At 36.6% G+C, this 20,626-nt stretch overlaps 1 protein-coding gene across 4 annotated transcripts in view; it reads left to right on the forward strand.

The window, feature by feature from the left end:
* LOC135225738 (dolichol kinase-like) overlaps window positions 1-16,161 on the forward strand; it is a 403,642-nt gene extending 387,481 nt beyond the window's left edge. For 3 of the 4 annotated variants that reach the window (XM_064265131.1, XM_064265132.1, XM_064265133.1), the window contains one exon: window positions 1,148-16,161. In XM_064265131.1, coding sequence (XP_064121201.1) covers window positions 1,148-1,651 — 504 coding nt within the window. In that variant the 3' untranslated portion in view covers window positions 1,652-16,161. The remainder of the gene's footprint in view (window positions 1-1,147) is intronic. The other variant, XR_010317080.1, reaches the window with a different exon arrangement.
* The last annotated feature ends 4,465 nt before the right edge of the window (window positions 16,162-20,626 follow it).

Here is a 20,626-nt window from a genome sequence, read left to right on the forward strand (position 1 = left end):
CTGCAAATAGGCGAATTCACAGCAAATAATGGGTAGATGTGGCCCAGAGAAAAATCCGCGAATCAGTGAGTCCGCGAAATCCGAAGAAGGCATTACGGGGGCCCACTGTATATATATATATGTGTGTGTGTGTGTATGTGTGTGTGTGTGTGTGTGTGTGTGTGTGTGTGTGTTGTATTTATATATGTTGTATATTTTGGTCATTGTTATTCCCTTCCTCCATGTTTTTTTTAATCCTGGGCATCTCTTGGGACAGTATCAATACAGTATGAGGTTGAACTCTAGTAAAATGAAAATACTGTTGGTTAGCAGATCTTGTACTGATTTTCCACCCAATTATTATTATTATTATTATTTATTATTATTATTTTAATTATGATTATTATTATTATTATTATTATTTTAATTAGTATTATTTTTATTATTATTATTCATTCAGGATAGGACCTGTTCATGTGGAAAAAGCCCAAAGGGCCATTGACTTGAAGTTCAAGCTTCCAAAGAATATGGTGCACATTAGGAAGAAGTAAGGTGAGGTAAAGGGAAATACATAAAGAAGAGATCTTACTTTATTAAAAAGAAAAAATAGAATAATACATACATAAAAATGCATTCAAATGGAAGGAGAATAGTATTATGGTAGTTGTAAGTCATTGCATCTTTGCTTGAACTTCTGAAGTTCCAAGACATTGATTTAGCTAACTTCAACTATGGTACACTGTGGTCTGTGTACAATTTCACATAAACTAAATTTTTCATGTAAATTTCTGCAGCCACATTTTTCCACCATGAAGAAGGGAAGTTCTATTGCTTACTTGTTAAATATGCCCTAATTCTTGAGTTTGTAGTATTTCTACATTCAGGCTATCCTGAACAGTCTAGATGTCTTGGGAAAACTGTAAGGTACTAACTATTCAGTATAGTATATGCAAGATGTGAGACAGTTAGTCACTGAGTACCTGAGGTAATCATATGTGCACGTAATAACCTACGAGTGGCATCAGAACTTTTTTCTTATGAAGATTATTGTCTGGTATTTGCATAGATACACAAATAGGCTATGTTAAAGGTAAAATGTATATTAGGAAACAACTGCAAACCCCGAATATTTTCTTTCACTTCTTATAATTTCTTTTTACTCCCCCAGTTTGTAAGGATAGAAGGATTGGAACCAGTGTCATCAATCATATCCACAGCATTTGCCACCTTTCTAGATGAAAAAGATGGGGGTGTGTTGATTTTGAGTCACATATACCTCTTAGCAGGCGTTGCTTGTCCTCTGTGGCTAAATCCTTGCACCTTTGAGGATATCAAGGGTACATCAAGTTTGCCAGCATCTGTCCTGCCCCTCCTGGCAGGAGTGCTTTCTGTTGGAATTGGGGACACTGCAGCATCCATTGGAGGTACATATCTTGGCCGTAGGAAGTGGGCAGGCACCAGGAAAACGGTTGAAGGGAGTATTTGTGGAATTATTGCCCAGATGGTGGTTGTTGGGGGCTTAACCCTGTTTAATCTGGTAGATGTAACATGGGCTATTTGGGGGAGATTGCTAGTTTCTACATCCCTCGTAGCCATTGTAGAAGCACTTACAGACCAGGTGGATAATATAGTTTTGCCACTGTTATTGTATACATCTCTAATGGATTTATAGTACTGGAAAATAACTGAAAAACTTTATTTGCTGAAAGTAATGCAGTATACTTCTGTCCAATACATAGTGTAGTCTATCTCTTTTATGTAGGGAGAAGCATATTATTTTAGTCTGTTATGAAAGACTTGTCACAAATAATTGTTTTCTATTTGTTTGGGTTGCAGTGGTAGCTTAGTTGTGTTGTGGAGTTACTTGTACCCTTAGCGTGTACTTAAATATAGTAGGTTGATCGATAGATCTTTAAATTTTCCTTGGAGACTTGAGTTCAAAATTTTTAATTTTTCAAAACATGTACATCAGGTTATTATTACTTGTAGTGTATACTTTGTATGCAGTGAAAATGAAAATTATTTTTGTAACCTTTTTTTCCTGGAAATGCTTTCATCCTTGGAATTTGTTTTTTAATTTGTCCATTGATATATGCCAGCGTAAAGAAGGCTTGTCTTTTTATATATAAATTTCTTATATGCAGTTTTGGTTCTCTGCATTTGAATATGGATTGATTGTCCATGTATCATGATAGTATGTATGAGTCATTGTGAAAAGTAATTACCATTTTTTGAAAGTAGGCTCAGCTTTTACTTTAAGGGGGCCGGCTGGCTAATGCCATTTTTTAAGGACAGGACTTTGATATTCATACCACTTGATAAGATGACTTGGGACATCTCCAAACCGCTTATGATTTTTGCCTCTGACCTTCGGTTTTGCGACACCAGGGTGATTTATCCCAAAAATTTCAAACTATCTCCTCCCTTGATATTTAATATTAAGACCTGTGATTACTACCATAGATAGACCTGATCTAGACCTCCAATCAAATGAGGAATTTTTTTATCTAAAAGTCATTTTTTCGCTAGATATGAATTTTTCATTATGGTAAAAAAAATAAACCCTATAAATCAGGAAACAAAATTTATAAAAAAAAAAAAAAAAGACAAAACCAAAATTGGAAAAAAGGGCTTTATTTGATTGTTCTATGATGTCTTTCTGAGTTATATAACAAATTTCAGTTCTATAGCTTTAAAACTAATTTAGAAGATAGATTTTGAAGGTCAATAAGTATACAGTGGTCCCCCCTTATTTGCGGGGGATGCGTACCAGATCCCCCCGTGAATAGTTAGAACCCGCAAATGTTTGGAACCCCTATAAAAACGCTAAAAACAGCCTATTTTGTTAGTTAAAACTCAAGAAAAACCACTAAAAATTTTCTTACTTGGTTTTTTTAATAGATTTATCACAAAAGGGCATTTTATGATGAAATTGATAAAAAAACCCAGGAATTTGTGGATATTTCTCATTGAAAAATACCGCGAATGTGCGAATTTTCCACGAATAATGCAGGGAAACATTCCCGAGAGAAATCCGTGAATGTGTGAGTCCGCGAATCCGGAGAACGCGAATATGGGGGGCCCACTGTAGTTTTGAGATATGGGCATTCAAAGTTTTCCTTTGTATTTTTATAAAGACAGTGTTAATAAATATTGATCATTATGAATGTATATTTCTTTTTTGGGTATTAATAAACCAAAACTATGTTATTTATCATAATTTAATCATAAATGATGATCCCTTTGCCCATATATCTAGCCTGGGGCACTGCATGATGAAATTCTTACCGAAACAAAGATAAACACACGTAAAATCAAGAGAGTATCAGAGGTGAAACTAGAATGTGTACTATCTTTTTACAAAGACAATGTTATTAAATCATGATTATTATGAATTTCATATTCCTTTTTGGGTATTAGTAAACCAAAACTATGTTATTTATCATAAATGAAGATCCCTTTGCTCAAAGACCATAGCTTGGGGTACTGCACGATATGTGCATCAGTCAAGACGGGGGGCCGTTCCTGCTACACACCCCTCCCTCTCTCTCTTCACGAATTACGCTAATATCGTGTATATTATGATATTCTGTTATCATATTAGAGCTAATTTTCTTCGTCTGTATGGTAGCGAGATGTTTTGCTAGTCTTTTCCTCATTGGCATGATGAAATTCTTGCCGAAACAAAGATAAACATACGTAAAAGCAAGTGAATGTCAGAGGTGAAATTTGAACGTGTACACTACAAGAGGTTCCTCCTTGCACTGGAAGGTGGTAACTGACTGAGTTCCCTCCTGCCGCCTCATGGAAACTCTACACATGCCATTGCTCAAAATTTCTTTGACAATAATTATCAAAATTTATGATAACAGAAGAAATATTGCATTTTCTTGTATAGATCAATGTTTTTGGCTTATTGAGTTACGTTTACTAATTACCCTGTAACTACGAAAGTAAGAGGAATTTTGACGAAATATTTAGTATACGTATTCTCCATTGCCATACAAAGCTCCATGAATTTTTACATGACTTTGCATTTTTCACCCTATACCCCCCATATATAAGGGTTCAGGCTGGCCCCCTTAAGTAAAATGATCTCTAGCTTCAAAAAAATAAAATAAAATAATGGACGTTAAAAAGAAATGGCAATGTTTGACCAAGTAGGATCTTTTAATTTTTTACTTTTCGTCTTTGAGAAAATAGATTCAGTTTTTATGCCGATGAAAAAAATTAATTTTCTAACTTATAAAGTAATATGTAGTAGCAATTTTTTATATTTTTGCAGTGTTTGCCAGGGAGCATGTATAAATGGTATATTAAGATAATAAAAGAAAGTTGGCTGAGGTTTCTAACCATAAAAAGAACAGTTCCACAGCCTTTTCAAAATGTCAGAATTTCAAAACCAATTTATACTCATTTTTAAAAAATTGCTTGTGCCATTTGCATGCAACAACTTATTTTTGTAGCATACTGTGGAACCTCAGCCAACAGACATCTCCACTAGTGGACAAGTCAGCATTAGGACCTTTTGTCCGAGGAGAAATCTGCCCCATTAGTGAACTTTTGCCTGGTTTAAGTTGGACAAAGACAACTGGTCAAAACCTGTAAGGGATTAAGTACATCGTGTGTGTGGTGAAACAAAGGGAAGGGCTCAGTCTTCACATGGGCCTCACTCAGTGCACAACTATGGTAAACTGTTTACGATATCTTTTTGTTTTGTTGCAATATTAATGCACATACATATCGTCATAGCCCCTAGGAGGGCTAGAGATGCCAGAAAGGCAAAGAGGGAGAGAAAACCAATGGAGATTCAAAAGCAAATAAATAGACAAATATGATTTGGCATTTATGGATGAGTACAATCAGATCTCACCACAGAACTGCAGGATCTTCAGATGAAGGAGCAATGGAAACAATTTCACAGAAGGAAGAGGGAATGGAGGATGTCCTTAGTTCATTATTAAAAGAAATGTGTGCAAAATGGGAAGTGCAGTTTCATTGAAAAGTAGCCCCCTGATAAAGCTGTAGGGAACCGTGCTATAAACCTGCTGAATGACTTTACTATCTGTCACTTTAGGAACATTTTAAAATTCTGGAAAAACATACATCATTGGGGAAGATTTTAGTGGGAAACAGTGAATCTCAAGGAGAAAGCAATAGAAAAAGACAAAAAAGAAAAACAACCCCATAAGCAAAGTTGCCATCCATTTTTATGGAAGGAGATTCCCCTTCCAAACAATGTCATCTCTTTTCCTCATCACCTACCATATTATGTCAACTCCCAAGTACAGGTAAAGTGAGAAAAACTTTGCTTTGATTTCATCTACTGTATATTAATTATTTTGTATGATTTCTGCTTGCTAGGAGTTTAGAACTGATTAATCCAGTTCCGTATTTCTAATGGAAAAAAATTCATTTGGTTTAAGGGCAGATTGGTTAAAGAACAGCCTTATGGAATTCTTTAACCAAGGTTTTACTTGTTTTGGCCAAATTTTTTTAGAAAAATTAATCATGACATCCATTGTCTTAATTATTCTGTTACACATTTGTATAAGAATTTTAAATTATGACAATAAATTTTATGGCTCAAAAATTTAGGAGATGGCTAAAAACTTTATCAAGTATGCTGCATATAATAAATTCAGGTAGAATATATAGGCTTATTACTTTTATGCAGTATTCATGGATTTATTTGTATTTTGCCTTTAAGCAACACTAAAAATAACTCTCTTATTAGCATCAAGTCTAATGCAGTTTGGTCTGATTTATGTTTGATAAAAAAAAGTATTTACCATATTCAATTGCTCAGTCATATAAAGCTTTTTTCTTCAAAAGTTTGCTGAATTTACAAAGCCATTTTTTGCTGCTGATTTTTAGTTGTTTAGTATTTGTAGAGTAATTTGCTTTTGTTAATCTTGTATGTATTTAGATTAAAAATATTTTGCTTATATTCATGCCCCACTGAGAGTGAATTTTCTGTCAGTTTCCATATCACTGGTATACAGGAAACTTTTGATATTATGGAAATGCTTAGTCCACAAAAAATTTTGATGTGAATTCATGCAATTTCTGAGGGTAATGTTCAGGCTACATTTTCATAACTTGTGTGATTTGTCTTTATTAGTCCTGGTTAGTTTTTCAGATTATAAGATATATTTCCAGAATGACTTATCAGAGTTTATTTTAATTTGTGTTGCAATTGTTGGTATTGGGAGATTGATTTTGTTATACATTTGCTGCATCTTGGTGGTAGAGCACTGAACGGTGAAAGAACTCTCAGACCAAAAAAAAAAGTGATGTTCACTTTCTTTGACTGCCTGTGCCACATCTGCAGTAGAGGGGTGAGTCATGACCTTCTAGGTTGTGAATCCCTCACTATACTGTACCAAATGAGCGAAATCTTCATATTAACTGGTTAGTGTTATGGAGCCACAGTGATTGCACGGTTAAATCTTTTGAGAACAAGCAGCAACTAGATCAAAACCTGTTTATTATACAGGTTATGAAACTCGCTGGAGCTCCATCTTACTGCACAACTTTTTATGTTGACCTTTTTTGTAATTAGTTTTACAAACTCATATGAACACAAAACTAATTTTGAGGGAAGGATATCTTCACCTTTTTTTTCAAAGACTGAAATAAACAGGTCAGTTGATTATAGAAATGAATAAGTTGTACACGGTTGTTTACGTTTATGTAGATTTGTGTTTTACATGAAATGCTTGTCAAGTTTACAAGTCACCTCTGTAATCTGATAAGTAAGATTACAGGTAGTGACCATCTTATGAAAAAGCCACTTTTGTAGCTACCATTCATAAATTAATGAATGATCTTACATTTGAATAATGTATATCTTTCATGTTTTAAGAATTTACTTTTCATATGTAAATTAAAACATTTTGCATCTCTGGTCATCTGGTTTAATTCAGATAGTGCTGTTGGTTATGCAATACGTATTTGACTATAGAATATTCCCAGAGTAAGAATAAATAGTATTAGAAATTAAAGGTCATGTAATCATAAATTTGCTGTAATGGTTTCTGTGATTGGAACTTTTTAAAGCCACCCTTACCAGGCAGCAGTGGAAGAAGTATTCTCCTGCGAAGAAAACAATGAGGAGGACAGGGATTGCAGTGGTAGGTATTCAAGAAAAATAGAATACATGTTTACATTTGCTTTTATTTTATACTGGGTAAAAATCTTCCTGGATCATATAAAGAATCCCAGCTTTCTATTGATTTATTCTTTATTACCATCTATTATTTTTCTCTCATAAGTTTCTTCAATCATTGTACAGTACATACTGTGCTTTATCTTTTTATTTCTCCTTCATGCCATGTCTTATTCTCACTTCTTTGAGCTAATTGAAGTGGCAATCCCAGTCAATGATCAATTTTGCCACAGTTCAGTAAAGTATTTACAAGTGGTAAGAGCAAAAGGACAATAAAAATTATTTTAAAGATTGCAAGATATATTGAATGAATTTTTATTCATATATATTTTATATATTTACAAAGTCAGTTAAAAGCATATAGACCATTCAATCCCCAATTATATCTCTATTTGTTCTTTATTATCTATGTTTGTCCTTTTTCTTTCTCTGTATGTCAGAGATTTTTTGTAAGTCCTTTAATTCATTTTGGATGTAACATTCTTTTCTTCATTCATTGTTTATTCATATGGTTCCTGTCTTTTCATTCATTATTTATCCTTTTTTTATTCTTCCCCTCAAATTCAAATCTTATACATATTGGTATATTTGATTCTCTTCATTCCTCACTCTTTTGTCTATGCTTCCCTCACTTTGCGTTGGGAAAGTATGTAGTCCCAAACCTCCCGATGTTAGGGGAGGGAATGGTCACAATGGTCCAACGGTTGTCCAGGTTGTTTTTGGTGGCAAAAGGGAAGTGGATTTGAATCCCTTCCCCTTTTGTTTCCCACATTTGGTTGGAATGGGTAAAACTAAGGAATTTTTTATGATTTTTTTTTCTTTACTTTTTGCGATTCAGTATTGGTGTACATTTATTATTGCTATACAATTCACAATGCGTAATGCAGTACAGAAGCATATTCAATTGAAAAGTCTTAAGCTGTAAAATCTTTCTCTTTTTTTTTTTTTTTTGCTTTATTTCTTTACCCTTGCACCATTTATTTATTTACGTATTTAATATTATTAAATTAAAGTTTGAAGTAAAAGAAAGTAAATAGTAGGGTTTTCTTTCTGTGGTTGGAGTATGAAATTCATGAGAATCCTTCCAGTATTAGAACTTCCTCCTCACTGGAGTATCCATAAAGCTTAAACTTGTACATATTCATATGAGTATTTATTTAAAATATGCATATACTACTTACCCAAAATGCAAAAGTTAACAAAATACAATCAATACTGTTTGCTCTAGATCTGTCAGGTGTAGAATTTGCTGCCATATACTGTAGTAAAACAGATTAATTTATTTTCAGTAAGTAGTATTTAACTAACCCCTTAGAACTATTTTCCTAAAAATACTCTTATGCAAGAAATAAAATATTCATTCTACAAATTACATGAAGCTGGGGTACGTATATGTTGAAATATGATGGATCTTTGCTCATGTGGGCAAAAATGGAAATTAAGGTGGTTGTAAAGCAGCCAAAGTTGCAGCTACTGCAACTAGATCATAGGTATGTAGTCATTCCTCTCCGTGGCTTTTTGACATTTTTACAACTCATTTTCAATAAATTGCAAATTTTGTGGAGAAATGAATCTGAAAACTGAAAATTAAATGTGCAAACTTCATCCATTAACAAATGTCAAGTGTCCAAATAAATCAGTTCGAAGAAATTTGGTCAAAATCTTCTTCATTTTTGGCTTTGTAATTTAGTAAGTTTTTGAAGAATTACTGTTTTTTTTAATGAAATCTAATTTTCATTATTAAAAGCAACCTTCATGTCTGGTAATACAGTAGCATTTTGGCTCATTAGTCTGGTTACTCCATTATAACTTGGGATTCAAGAATATAAATATTGTTAGTAATCCAGTCCAGAGTAAACTGATGGGATTAAATCCTGATTGTGGGGATTGCAGCTATTTTCCAGTACTATACAGGACTATTTTTCAAGTGTGATTTGTTACGATGTAATGCATCTTAATTGTTTACGCTGGTAAATTGTATGTTGTCAGATTGTCTATTATATTTTGTAAAGGTTGAGGTGATACTAAAATTTCTATGGAAAGATAATGAAAATGTTGAAATATAATGTAAGAGCAACATTGGAAAAGGTTGAGAATGTACAACATTTGGGAAATTATTAATCAGTTATCTTGAATGGAGAATGAAGTTTTGATAACATTTTAAGGGCAAATTGTTACATTCCATTATATAGGTTAGTACTGTTCTTCAGTACTATTTTGATGTAAAAGGCTTTCCTTGCTATTTTATATCATGAGAGTTGCTGTTTTTATGTTTGGTTGTGATTAAACATGTTTCTTCTGTATTTTTACATGAATTATGTTACGTACATAGCAACTATCTTACCTTAAGATTCTTTAAATGATTTTATACTTAAATTATGATAATTCTAGAATAAGATTGGTGAGTGCAATAATTGTAAGAATTTAAGAATGAGAGCAGAAAGTCTGTCTACTAATGAGATTGGTATGATACATCAAATTTATTTTAAATGTCACCTTTTTTATGTTATTGTAAAATATGATTATACTACATTAGTCTAGTAAGAAAATAGATTGGTTTAAACAGTTGTCTTTATTGCTTACTTTCTGTTAGATTGCAAAGTATATTTTAAATTAACATATACCTGCCCACTTAAGATATTTATATACGGTGATGTGTGTGTATGTGTAAAATAACAAAAGAAAATAGTTTTATTTAATGAGAACTAGTTTTGGGTTATAAAGAGCTAGTTAAGGCTGAATTGCCAAATGTGTTATAATGTACAATTAAGAGGCATGGGAACAGTAAAAAATAGTGGTGTGAAATCCTCCCAAAATTATGCATCGTACATAAACAATGCATAGAATAAAATAGATATATTAATTATTTTTTATATCATTTATTAGTACAAGAGAATCTCAGTTCTTCCTTTAGTGGGCCACACAATGAGACTGCAGAATTATATGTTATCTACATTTTTGTTTATCAAGAGTTTAGCATTTGTTATTCTCATAGAATTATTTGTATTCAACTTTTGTTTATTAAGAATTTGGTATTTGTTATTCTCATAGACTTTGGATCCTTCATGATAGGCTAAGAGGCTCTTGATCTTCTGCTGGAAATATATGGTTTGTATTTTAAAATTGTAAGTAATTCTTATTTATATATACTGTAGTGGTGAGCCAGATTTAAAGTAATATGTTATATATATACACAATCCCTTGTTAATAACATACTAGGAAATTGCTGTAAGGAAACCTGGTGTGGAATATTGAACTGATAGCTAAGGGCAGTGCCAGACCAGTTTGAAAGCATAAATATTATGTGCACCATTAGCAGTTATATAATGTTGGGAACATCCTTTGGTAGACTTGTTCTTGATGTTCAAAGATTGAGCATTCTGAGTATTGTTTCCTTTATTTGATCTCAGACTTAAAAAAAAAAAACCCTTCTACCGTGGATCACAATTACAATATAAACATGAATTTTGACTTTTTGGACAAAAAAGAAACAGATGAACAAGGTTAACCAAATAAAAGGTAGTTTACTCAACCATTATTTGTAACTCTCAGACATGGCAAAGTACTTACTACTCTAGAGCATGATAAACTGGGATAGAAGTTCTTTACAGATGACCAAATAATGATAGACCTCACTTCCAAAATGCAATAATTTTCTCACTTTCTCAAGTAGTCTGAAAAGATTCAATTATAAACAGATGACTGTAAAGTGAATCTGTGTACTCTTGTGGAAATATATACTGGAACATTATTAGACTGAGTATATTTTCTTTCACTTTTTATAAACAGATAATTTATCTGCTCTCTCACTGTACCAGCACAGCTAAATTAAATTTTCTATAGAAAAAATCTTTGACCATCAAAGGAAATAATTACCCCCTTTATGAAGCCTAAATAATTTTCATTTCTTTTCTACACTGGTTTTCTTTGGGCTTAAGAAGACATACAGTATATGGATATAAACTTGTAGTCAATATCAGGACAGTCACAACTGTTTTGTTCCTATTACAGTTTTTTTTAGCAGTCTTGGAAAAAGTTCTTAAGAACTAAGTTAACCAATTTTGTGGTTTTTTGTAGTAAGTAGTTTATGTGGCTTGTCATGCAAAGTTCCTTACACAAGGGAGTGGATTAAGTTTTTCATTTTAGCATCATTCTTGTTAAATGACAAGATCTTAGTCCATCATTCGAGAGTGAAGTCCTGGTGGAAGATTGACGATTTCTCAAAGGTAGTTCAGAACGTTTGCTATGCCTTTTGACCACAGCAAAGACTGACGGGAGTTCCCGTGGTAGCTTCAGATGGATGTCCCATGTTTTCAACATATGAGATCAATCTCCAACTGTTGTGTCCTCCAGAGCAAGTCAATGGATTAATTCAATCAAGCCTGCACAGCCTTCATCGTGGGATTTGGAAGAGTCGTTATGTTCACTCAAGACTGCAACCCTTACCAGGTAGGAAAAATTCTTGTTTCATAGTTTATTTACATTGGAATTGTTCCTACGAGAATATGGACCTCTGTCTTATTCTGGGATTCAGACCTACTGAACTGGTTGGGTATACTTGAGTCTATCCAAGAAGGCTTCAAGGCAAAGGTAGGATGAGGAGCTACTTCCCTTTCTAACTTAGCTTAGCCTAAGTGGTCTAGTTCTTAGCCTGGCATAGCCTAGCTAGTCGAACCTGCCTTAACAGTCTTAGCCTAATGTAAGTGGTTGAGTTCTCATCCTTGCATAGTGTAGCTAGTCAAACCTACCTTAACCATCTTAATCTACCTTAAGTGGTTAAGTACTTGACCTGACCTAGCATAGTCAAACCTTCCTTAACCATCTTAGCCTAGGAAGTGGTTTAGTTCTTAGCTTAGCCTAGCCTAGCTAGTTCAAAACTATACCTTAACCACTTTAGCCTAGCCTAGGTAGTAGAGTTCTTAGCCTAGCAAGTGGTAGAGTTCTTAACCTAGCCTAGCTAGTTTGATACTACCTTAACCATCTTAGCCTAGCTTAAGTAGTTGAACTCTTAGCATAAGTGGCTGAATTCTTAGTCTAACGAGTGGTTAGATTCTTACCCTGGCCTGGCCTGGCCTAGCCTAGCCTAGTTACTTCAAACCTAGCTTTTCCATCTTATCCTAACTTAGATTGTTCAAACATCTCTCTCTATCTTATCCTAGCCTAGGTGTTGGAGTTCTTAGCCTAGCCTAACGTAGCTGGCTTGAGCTTATATTTATTGAACCTACTCTTCAATTTCCTAGAGCATGTTCTTCTACTTATTCATGAATTCTGCAAAAGAGTTTCCCCATTCTTCAAGAGTTTGGGATTGGGTTAGGATAGGTTGGGTTGATTCCTAGTTAACCTACCTTTTTATATACAAGTACGTACTAACCAGATCAGTAATGTATCTCAATATCCTAGTGTTCTTGTCTTTGCAGTAGTTAAGATCCATCTTAGCTCTGCGGTGCATTGCTCATGGATGTCCCCATGGTGGTTCCTTAGTCAAGGGAAGCCTGTCCTATCATCATAGGATGTCTCCTCCGATGGGTAGCATACTGATTGTATGTCATCATAAGGGATCACCCTTAGGACTTTCTGTTTGGAGGTGCACATTTTCTTGGCAGCTCAAGGTCTTCTCCCTGTATACAGTGCAGTTACTTTGACAATGCACAAGTTGACAGTAAGCTATTTAGAATGTATCTGCGATGAGCATTGTTCATTGGAGCAGAGGACTGCCTTCTGGGTTCTCTGAGAGGTTGAACGATGGAGTGCCCAGTCACCCTTCCTCGGACCTTCTAAAGTCCCAGGAAATTGTGCTCAACTCCAGCACACTGATGTGGACTTGGTTGTCCTGTATGTTCCATGCCCCTGAGGCCAGGAGCCTTTCAAGATTCGAGATGAGCATCCCATCCTCGGAGGAAACTTGTGAGTACAGGAACAATTCAAAGTGATGGATTAAGGGCAACTCCCTTTGTCAAGCTCCAGTCTTAGGTTAACCCTTGTAGCTCCTTAACCACAAACTGAGTGGCTGAGAGATTCCTCCCTAGCACAACCTTCTTCACCAGTTTCTTGTAGAGAGATGCCACCAATCACTAGGATCTTCATCTCTTCTTCTCTGGAGTTGATCCAGGATCTTTCCTGTGGAACAGCAACTCAGATTTAAGGCTATTATTACTTCAGATGATCTTCGTCAGCTATATAAAAGATGAGCCATCTGCTGCTGTGATTGGTGTCATCGAAAGGCTTTTCCTCCAGTCAAGAGTTCTTGTTCAGTGGACAAGATCTTCTCAATGTTTTTCAGAACAGAGGTGGTTCCTTCTGTTGATAATGGCAAGGTGCTACAGAACTTTCTTGTGATTAGCTCATCTGGAGGATGGGGACCTCTCTTCGCCCTCAGAATCCTCAGTGTGGTTAAAGAGCTTGGAGCGGTCTTGTTCACCTAGGGAACTCAGATCTCCTACTGGGGACCTTACTCTGCTACTGAGTATTCTCTCTCAACCTCCTCTGAGCCCAAGCATTAATCATCTCTCAGGAAACTGATTTTGTAAGCAGTTTAACCTCTGACCTTGGTTTCCTTGAAGGATTGGAAAACTTCAGGGTCCCATCAAGCACTGCGACATTATCCGAATGTCTCATCTTCTAGTGGCTAGGTGTCATAGACTTCATGTTAACACAGGCCAAGTCAAGAAAGAGGTGTCCTAGAACACCCTTTTTGGGTTACTAAATGGGGTGTTTAGACAAGTGGACTCATCATCAAGTTCTACCACCAATTGGGTGCATGCAGAGGCACATGACACCAGAGGAATACGTTCCTTCCTGGCATTCCAAAGTACTTATCTGTTCATAGGATTTGAATGCTGGTTCATGACTGCCTCAAACCACTTTCATTTTCTTCTGCATCTAGAACATTGCCCATACATCCTTGGATCCAGTAGTGGCCATTCAACAAGTGTGACTTATCCAGTGCTCCTAAAATGATTGTGTGGAGTAGGAAATGAGGGAGTTGACTGGCCTCTTTTCTTTCCCTTTTCTCCTTTCTTCATACCTACGGGCACTTTGAAGAATATGCACATCACATGCTGGAACTGGTTGATACAGGCGAGCAGAGCATTGCAGCCAGACTGTTACAGCACTTTTCATGTTCCATGCAACAAGCAAGTTGCTTCTTAGTAGCTTAAACTCCTCTCCAGCAAATTTATTGCCTGAACAGATATAGCTCTTTTGGACTTCCATGAATACAGTGAATCTGGTTATAGTTCATTGTGTGTGAACCCAGTGGACTGAGCGTTAGATATGGACATATCTAACTTCTCAAAGGCTTACATCCTCCTCTTTAGAATTCTCATTTCCAAGAAAAATGATCAGGTGTGCTGAACCCCCAGTCAGTTCAGGATTCTTATACCTTCCTCCAAGTACGAGTCTATCCTATTGTTAAGAACGAAGGTTTGTTCCACGTATGAACAAATGTAAAATTTTTAATTAATTTGTATTTTTTATAGCTAACAAACCTTAGGTCTTAACACTGGCTGCCCAACTCTAGCCACCCGTCTTACGTTTCATCCTGAGTTGGAAGAAAGATGGGTGCATCACTGGATTCAAGTGTCCGGTCTCTCGACTTGCTTCTACCTCAAGTATGCATCGGATGCTAGATGCCACAGATTCCTTGAATTTACAGTCTATGATTGTTTTTAACTGGTTTCCAGCTGGCGCCAGAAGATTTATCCTATTTTTAAGACCTCAGGTTTGTTAACTATGAAAAGTACAAATTAAGAAAAAATTTGTCATATCAATTTGTTGGCTAAACTAACATATACTGGGAAGCTATAACAAGGATGAATTTTTCTGTCTTGGGATGTGTTTGGTACTTTGGCACATCTTGATATTGCTATCAATAACCAAATATTTTCATAGAATATTTTATGTGTATTGTTAATTGGTTAGCACCTTCAGAAATGCATTTTTATGAGTCACCTGAGCATTGTCAATTTTACTTTGTCATACTGTACTTTGAAAATGTCAGGTACACAATAACAAACCCCCACATATGTACATATAATGAACATAAGTTTTCATGATCCATATTAACAAAATTACAGCAGAAAAGTTAATTTCACCCTAACTTTCCTCTGGGCTGCTACTATAAATGGTTAATAAAAGTTTCTCTCTTCCTTTTGTCACTCAGGATTTTGTAAAATAAGGCAGTGTTTGAAAGTGTGACAATACCTGAAAATTTTATATTACTAATTTTACAATATCCAAACTTGCATTCCAGTTATTTTCTATTCACTCTGTACCCCAGTTTGTTTATTACATATTGTTTTACAATTACTATTCACACCCCAAACTGTAATAATTGACTCCAAGTAAATATATGCTAAAAAAGTTTTTTCTGTGTGTCCACCTATAAGAAACTATACTATTGTAGTTAATAATTACTAATTTATAGGTGTAACACACTAGTTTAAGCTTCCATAAAATAATGGTTAGTATACTTTAAAATTAATGTTTAAACAGTCATTGTGTCTAATACCAAAGGTTGTAATCTTTAAGTAATATCAGTGGCAATAAATGAACTGTAAAAATATTTTCAATATCAGCAGCTTTAATTAGAATATGGATTATACTGTCAAATGTTTGTGTTAAATCAGGACATAATGCAATCCCTTAGTGTTGAATTTCATGAATTTAATGTCATGCTGTTGTACATTACTGGTTTGTAGGAGTTACTTTTATGTGTTGTTTGTTATGTCAAAAGAATTTTGTTAGTGGGGTTTGAAATATTAGAAATTTCAAGCTTCCAGTTGAAACAATTTTTTTGGTGTATGCCTGAGTAGGTTGTATATTAGCTTTGCATCTCAGTTTTGTCCACATTAAGTATAATATATCCTGGAAATTCTTGCTTTATAAGAATACTAGTCAAAAATTTGTTTGGAATATGTAGATTTTTCATTAATTACAGTCTACTAATATGTTAAATAAATTTACATGTATCATAATGAACACAAAATCAATAAAAATTCAGTTAATATTTTCTTGTGCATTTTCATTTATTTTATTCAGCCCAGACATATTTTCATATAAAATCTAAACAGAGTCATATGCTTTTCTCCTCCAGCTTTTCTTTAGGTATACTTCACATCAGTTTTTATTTTGAAACTGCATTTGAACCTTCTAATCCTGATATTCACCTTATTTATGAAAGTTTGGCTTTAAAGTAATGCCTACAGTGCACTAAGTGAGTTGCACTGATAGCACTACCCTCGATGGTGGCCACTGAATCTCTCCGTGTGCATTGGAAAAAGTTTCTTACATGATGAAATAATAATAATTGATGAGGAAAATTTTAGATACTGTCATGCTGTGACAGAATCAAAGCTAAGTAAAAAAAAAACAAGCAAACTCCCCACAGTTACGTTAATCGTACAAGTGGACAAAATTTCCCAAAGTCACACTTTCCCCTTTACATTACTTTTTACCTGCAGGACAATTTGATTCAATGAAATACCGAAGACACAAAACACAAACATGTATTCACCTCTGGCTCCAGATACTCAGGGCTAGGCTGTGCTGTCCGCTGGATATAGGCTAGCCGAGACACAACCACCACCAATAATCTCAACACAAACCAACCAACCAAGAACCACAACCCCACAACAACTTAACAACCCGACAAACCACTGAGCAAACGAACACAGACAGCTCAAAATAACACGGCTTACCCCAGCACAACAACCCGCCAACACCAACACTGCCCCAACCACCACTCACAGACACCGAAACGCGCTACCAACCTTTTCAGCTTCACCACAACCAGACAGACACACACAACAACTTTACAACACCAAAATCAATCAAATAACACATCAACAGACAAGACTGCTGCCAAAACCAACTCTGTGACTTCACCGAACGCCTTACTCTTTTGACTCTGTAACACTCCTGCCACTGATATACACAACAGACACACGCTTACGACCGCCATTCAACCACTCCCATTTATTCTTCCACCAATCTCTCTCTCTCTCTCTCTCTCTCTCTCTCTCTCTCTCTCCTCTCCTCTCTCTCTCTCAACCCTTGGACCTCCATATTACCTCCCCCATTACATTTGACAACGTCTCCTTACACTCACAACATCCACACCAAATCGCCTTTCGCAACACCCAAGGATGCTCGGATGCAGGCTCCCTGGATCTTATTTGAGGACCCTCATACATTCTTTGTTACATCGCCATTCACTTCTTCCAAACCACTTTCATTCAAACTCCAATTATCTCCCTCACTACCATCCTCCCAAATCCCATTCAGTACTTCACCTATATCTTCTAACTCTGGTTCCAACATCTCCCCTATTTTGGCTACCAAACCACTCCGTTCATCCATACTTCTGTCAAACTCCTGCAAAGACTAATCCATCCTATCAACTACCTCCTTACTACTCAGTTTCCCTCTCACCAAAGTCTCATTTACCCCTGCTAACTCAAACCCACATACACTACAAGTATCATTCATTCCCTCAAAGTCATCTGTAGTACACGCTTTATCAACTGTTTGCACCCTACCACTAACCCCTCTATAATGCAGTTCACGTTTCTCCCTTCATTCCCTTTCCTTACCTCCTCCTGCTTTCTTCTATACTCAACCAACGCTAGCTGCTGATCTCAGACCCATTTGCTCACTGATGCTCAACCCACATTTATTCACTCTCAACCCCTCACTCATTGCATTCTCCCGAACATACAGTTGCATACTAGAGGACCCACCCAACCAAATCTCTTTAACACCTAGTTTCCCAAATTCCCAACCTGACTCATCCTCTTTTGCCTACACACACTCGCTACATGACCTTCCATTCAACATTCAACACATTTTGCCCGCTGTTCTTTACACATCCTAGTATAATGCCTGTTCTTCCCGCAATTACCGCAAACCTCAGTCACACGGGTACCCCGACATTCACTTGCTATATGCCCTACTTGACCGCCACACCTGTAACATTTAATATCCCTATCCTCCTTACACTCACTCACTAAATGCCCCGTTTGCCCACACCCGAAGCATGCTCCCAATGCCCACCGACATTCATTCTTCTTGTGTCCTGGCTTTCCACATCTATAATACTGCTGCTCTCGTTCATGACTAACTGACCCTACTCTTCCAATGCTTGCACTCCGATCTCTTTTGGGGTTAACCATACTTACGTTACTTGCTCTAACGCTCCTATCAACCACTCGCTCTGCCATTCGCCTTGGCCCTTCTAAAACTGCCTCCCTATAGCTCTTAAACTCTGGTATAACCTCAGCTTCTTCAGTCCTAACACTAACACTTCTACTCTCTTTCATACACCTATCTAACTTGTAATCCTCTACTATTTCCAAAATGTTGTTCCACGTCAACCTTTCATTCGTCCATCACATTTTCTCCTTACGTTTCATATTTACAACCTCATACACACTCTCCGGCACAGTTGCCAACAACTTCCTCACTAACCCTTAACACTCACTTATCCCTTCGTCCCCAAAACTTTTTCCTGGCTAATTTTTCCAACCTGCACACATACATCGACAACGACTCACCAACATTCATTCTTACCTCATCAAAACCATGTTTTCTCCTATATCTAACACTACTCCTTATCCTCTTTGCCTGTTCCACAATCCTGGCTTTCACACTCTCATAAGGCACATTCCCCACACTCATCATTACCCCATACATACTTAACAAAAATCCCGTCAAAAAGCTACCCAACTCTCTTGTTATCCCCATACTTGGCCACACAATACTTCTCATATTCCTTAAAATAGTCCCCTATGTCCCTACCACCATATTCCTCGTATTGTGCACATCTAGGTACCTCTCTCATATACAAAGCCTTTCGTACTTCCTGTTCACTCTCACTCTCACATTCGCTACTTCCATTCGATGCCTCTTAACCTTTCCGAATACAATGAATCAACTTCCATACTAACATCCATACTCTTGATTACGCTCTTCTTACCCTTCTTTCTACCTACCCGTTTCCAGTCACCATTATCTAAATCACTCTCGGCCCTTTCCCCAATGTATTCAGTCCTAGTCTCATCCTTTCTGTCATCCTTACTAGCCTTCTTTCCCTTAGTCCTCTTCTTTACCTCAGCCCCCTTCTTATTCTTTTCCTCAGGTTTATCTTTATCCTGCGTCTTTCCCTTCTTTCCCTTACCTATCACAACCAAATCACCTTCGTCACTCGTAGTCTCATCCACTTGTTCTTCCACTTTCTGTACCACTCCTGGCCCATCACAAGACCCAGTAGGCCTACCTCCTACAGCTCCCTCTCCACTGACACCTTCATCATCTCCTGCACTGCAATCATCATTACTCCGAAGTTTTCGTCCATTTTCTCAACCATTCTCTCTTCCGCTACTTTCACTTCTTTCATTTCCACTTTCACACTCTTTACCATTCCTCTCATTTCCTCTAACTCGCTCTTCAGCTCCTCACACTCTACCCTCAACCTCTCATTCTCCACTACCAATTGTCCTCTTACTTCCCTCTCCAACCTCAACTCCTCCTTCAGCCTTTCCACCTCACTCAATCCTTCCATCCCAAATTTTCTCACCACTTACACACTAGCCTAGACCAATCGTCCTGCAGCTGCCACACCAGCAGTCCCTGTCGGGCGCCAAAAATTTATGTGGCGGAATCAAACCTAAGTAAAAAAAAAACCAAGCAAACTCCCCACAGTTACGTTAATCGTACAAGTTGACAAAATTTCCCACAGTCACACTATCCCTTTTACGTTAATTTTTACCTGCAGGACAATTGATTCAACGAAATACCGAACACACAAAACACAAACACGTACTCACCTCTGGCTCCAGATACTCAGGGCTAGGCTGTGCTGTCCGCTAGATATAGGCTAGCTGAGACAACCACCACCGATAATCTCAACACAAACCAACCGAGAACCACAACCACACAACAGCTTAACAACCCGACAAATCACTGAGCAGACAAACACAGACAGCTCGAAATAACACGACAACCACACGAATTACCCTAGCACAACAACCTGCCAACACCAACACTGCCCTAACCACCACTCACAGACACCGCACTTCCAACCTTTTCAACTTCATCACAACCAGACAGACACACGCACAACTTTACAACACCAAAATCAATCAAATAACAAATCAGCTGGCCATCAACAGACAAGATTGCTGCCAAAACCAACTCTATGACTTCACCGAACACCTTACTCTTTCGACTCTCGTAACACACTCCTGCCACTGATATACACAACAGAGCGCCACAACAGACACACGCTTATGACCGCCATTCAACCACTCCCATTTATTCTTCAACCAATCTCTCTCTCTCTCTCTCTCTCTCTCAACCCTTGGAGACGTCAAATATAAACTACCATCATTACTCCTCCATAATGCACACTCCATTTAATGTTTTATCCTTTTTTATGTTTGCTTGAAACTCAAGCAAACTTTGAAGTGTACTTAACAG

The sequence above is a fragment of the Macrobrachium nipponense genome, chromosome 13 (assembly GCF_015104395.2).
Source record: "Macrobrachium nipponense isolate FS-2020 chromosome 13, ASM1510439v2, whole genome shotgun sequence".
Taxonomy (NCBI): Eukaryota; Metazoa; Arthropoda; class Malacostraca; order Decapoda; family Palaemonidae; genus Macrobrachium; species Macrobrachium nipponense.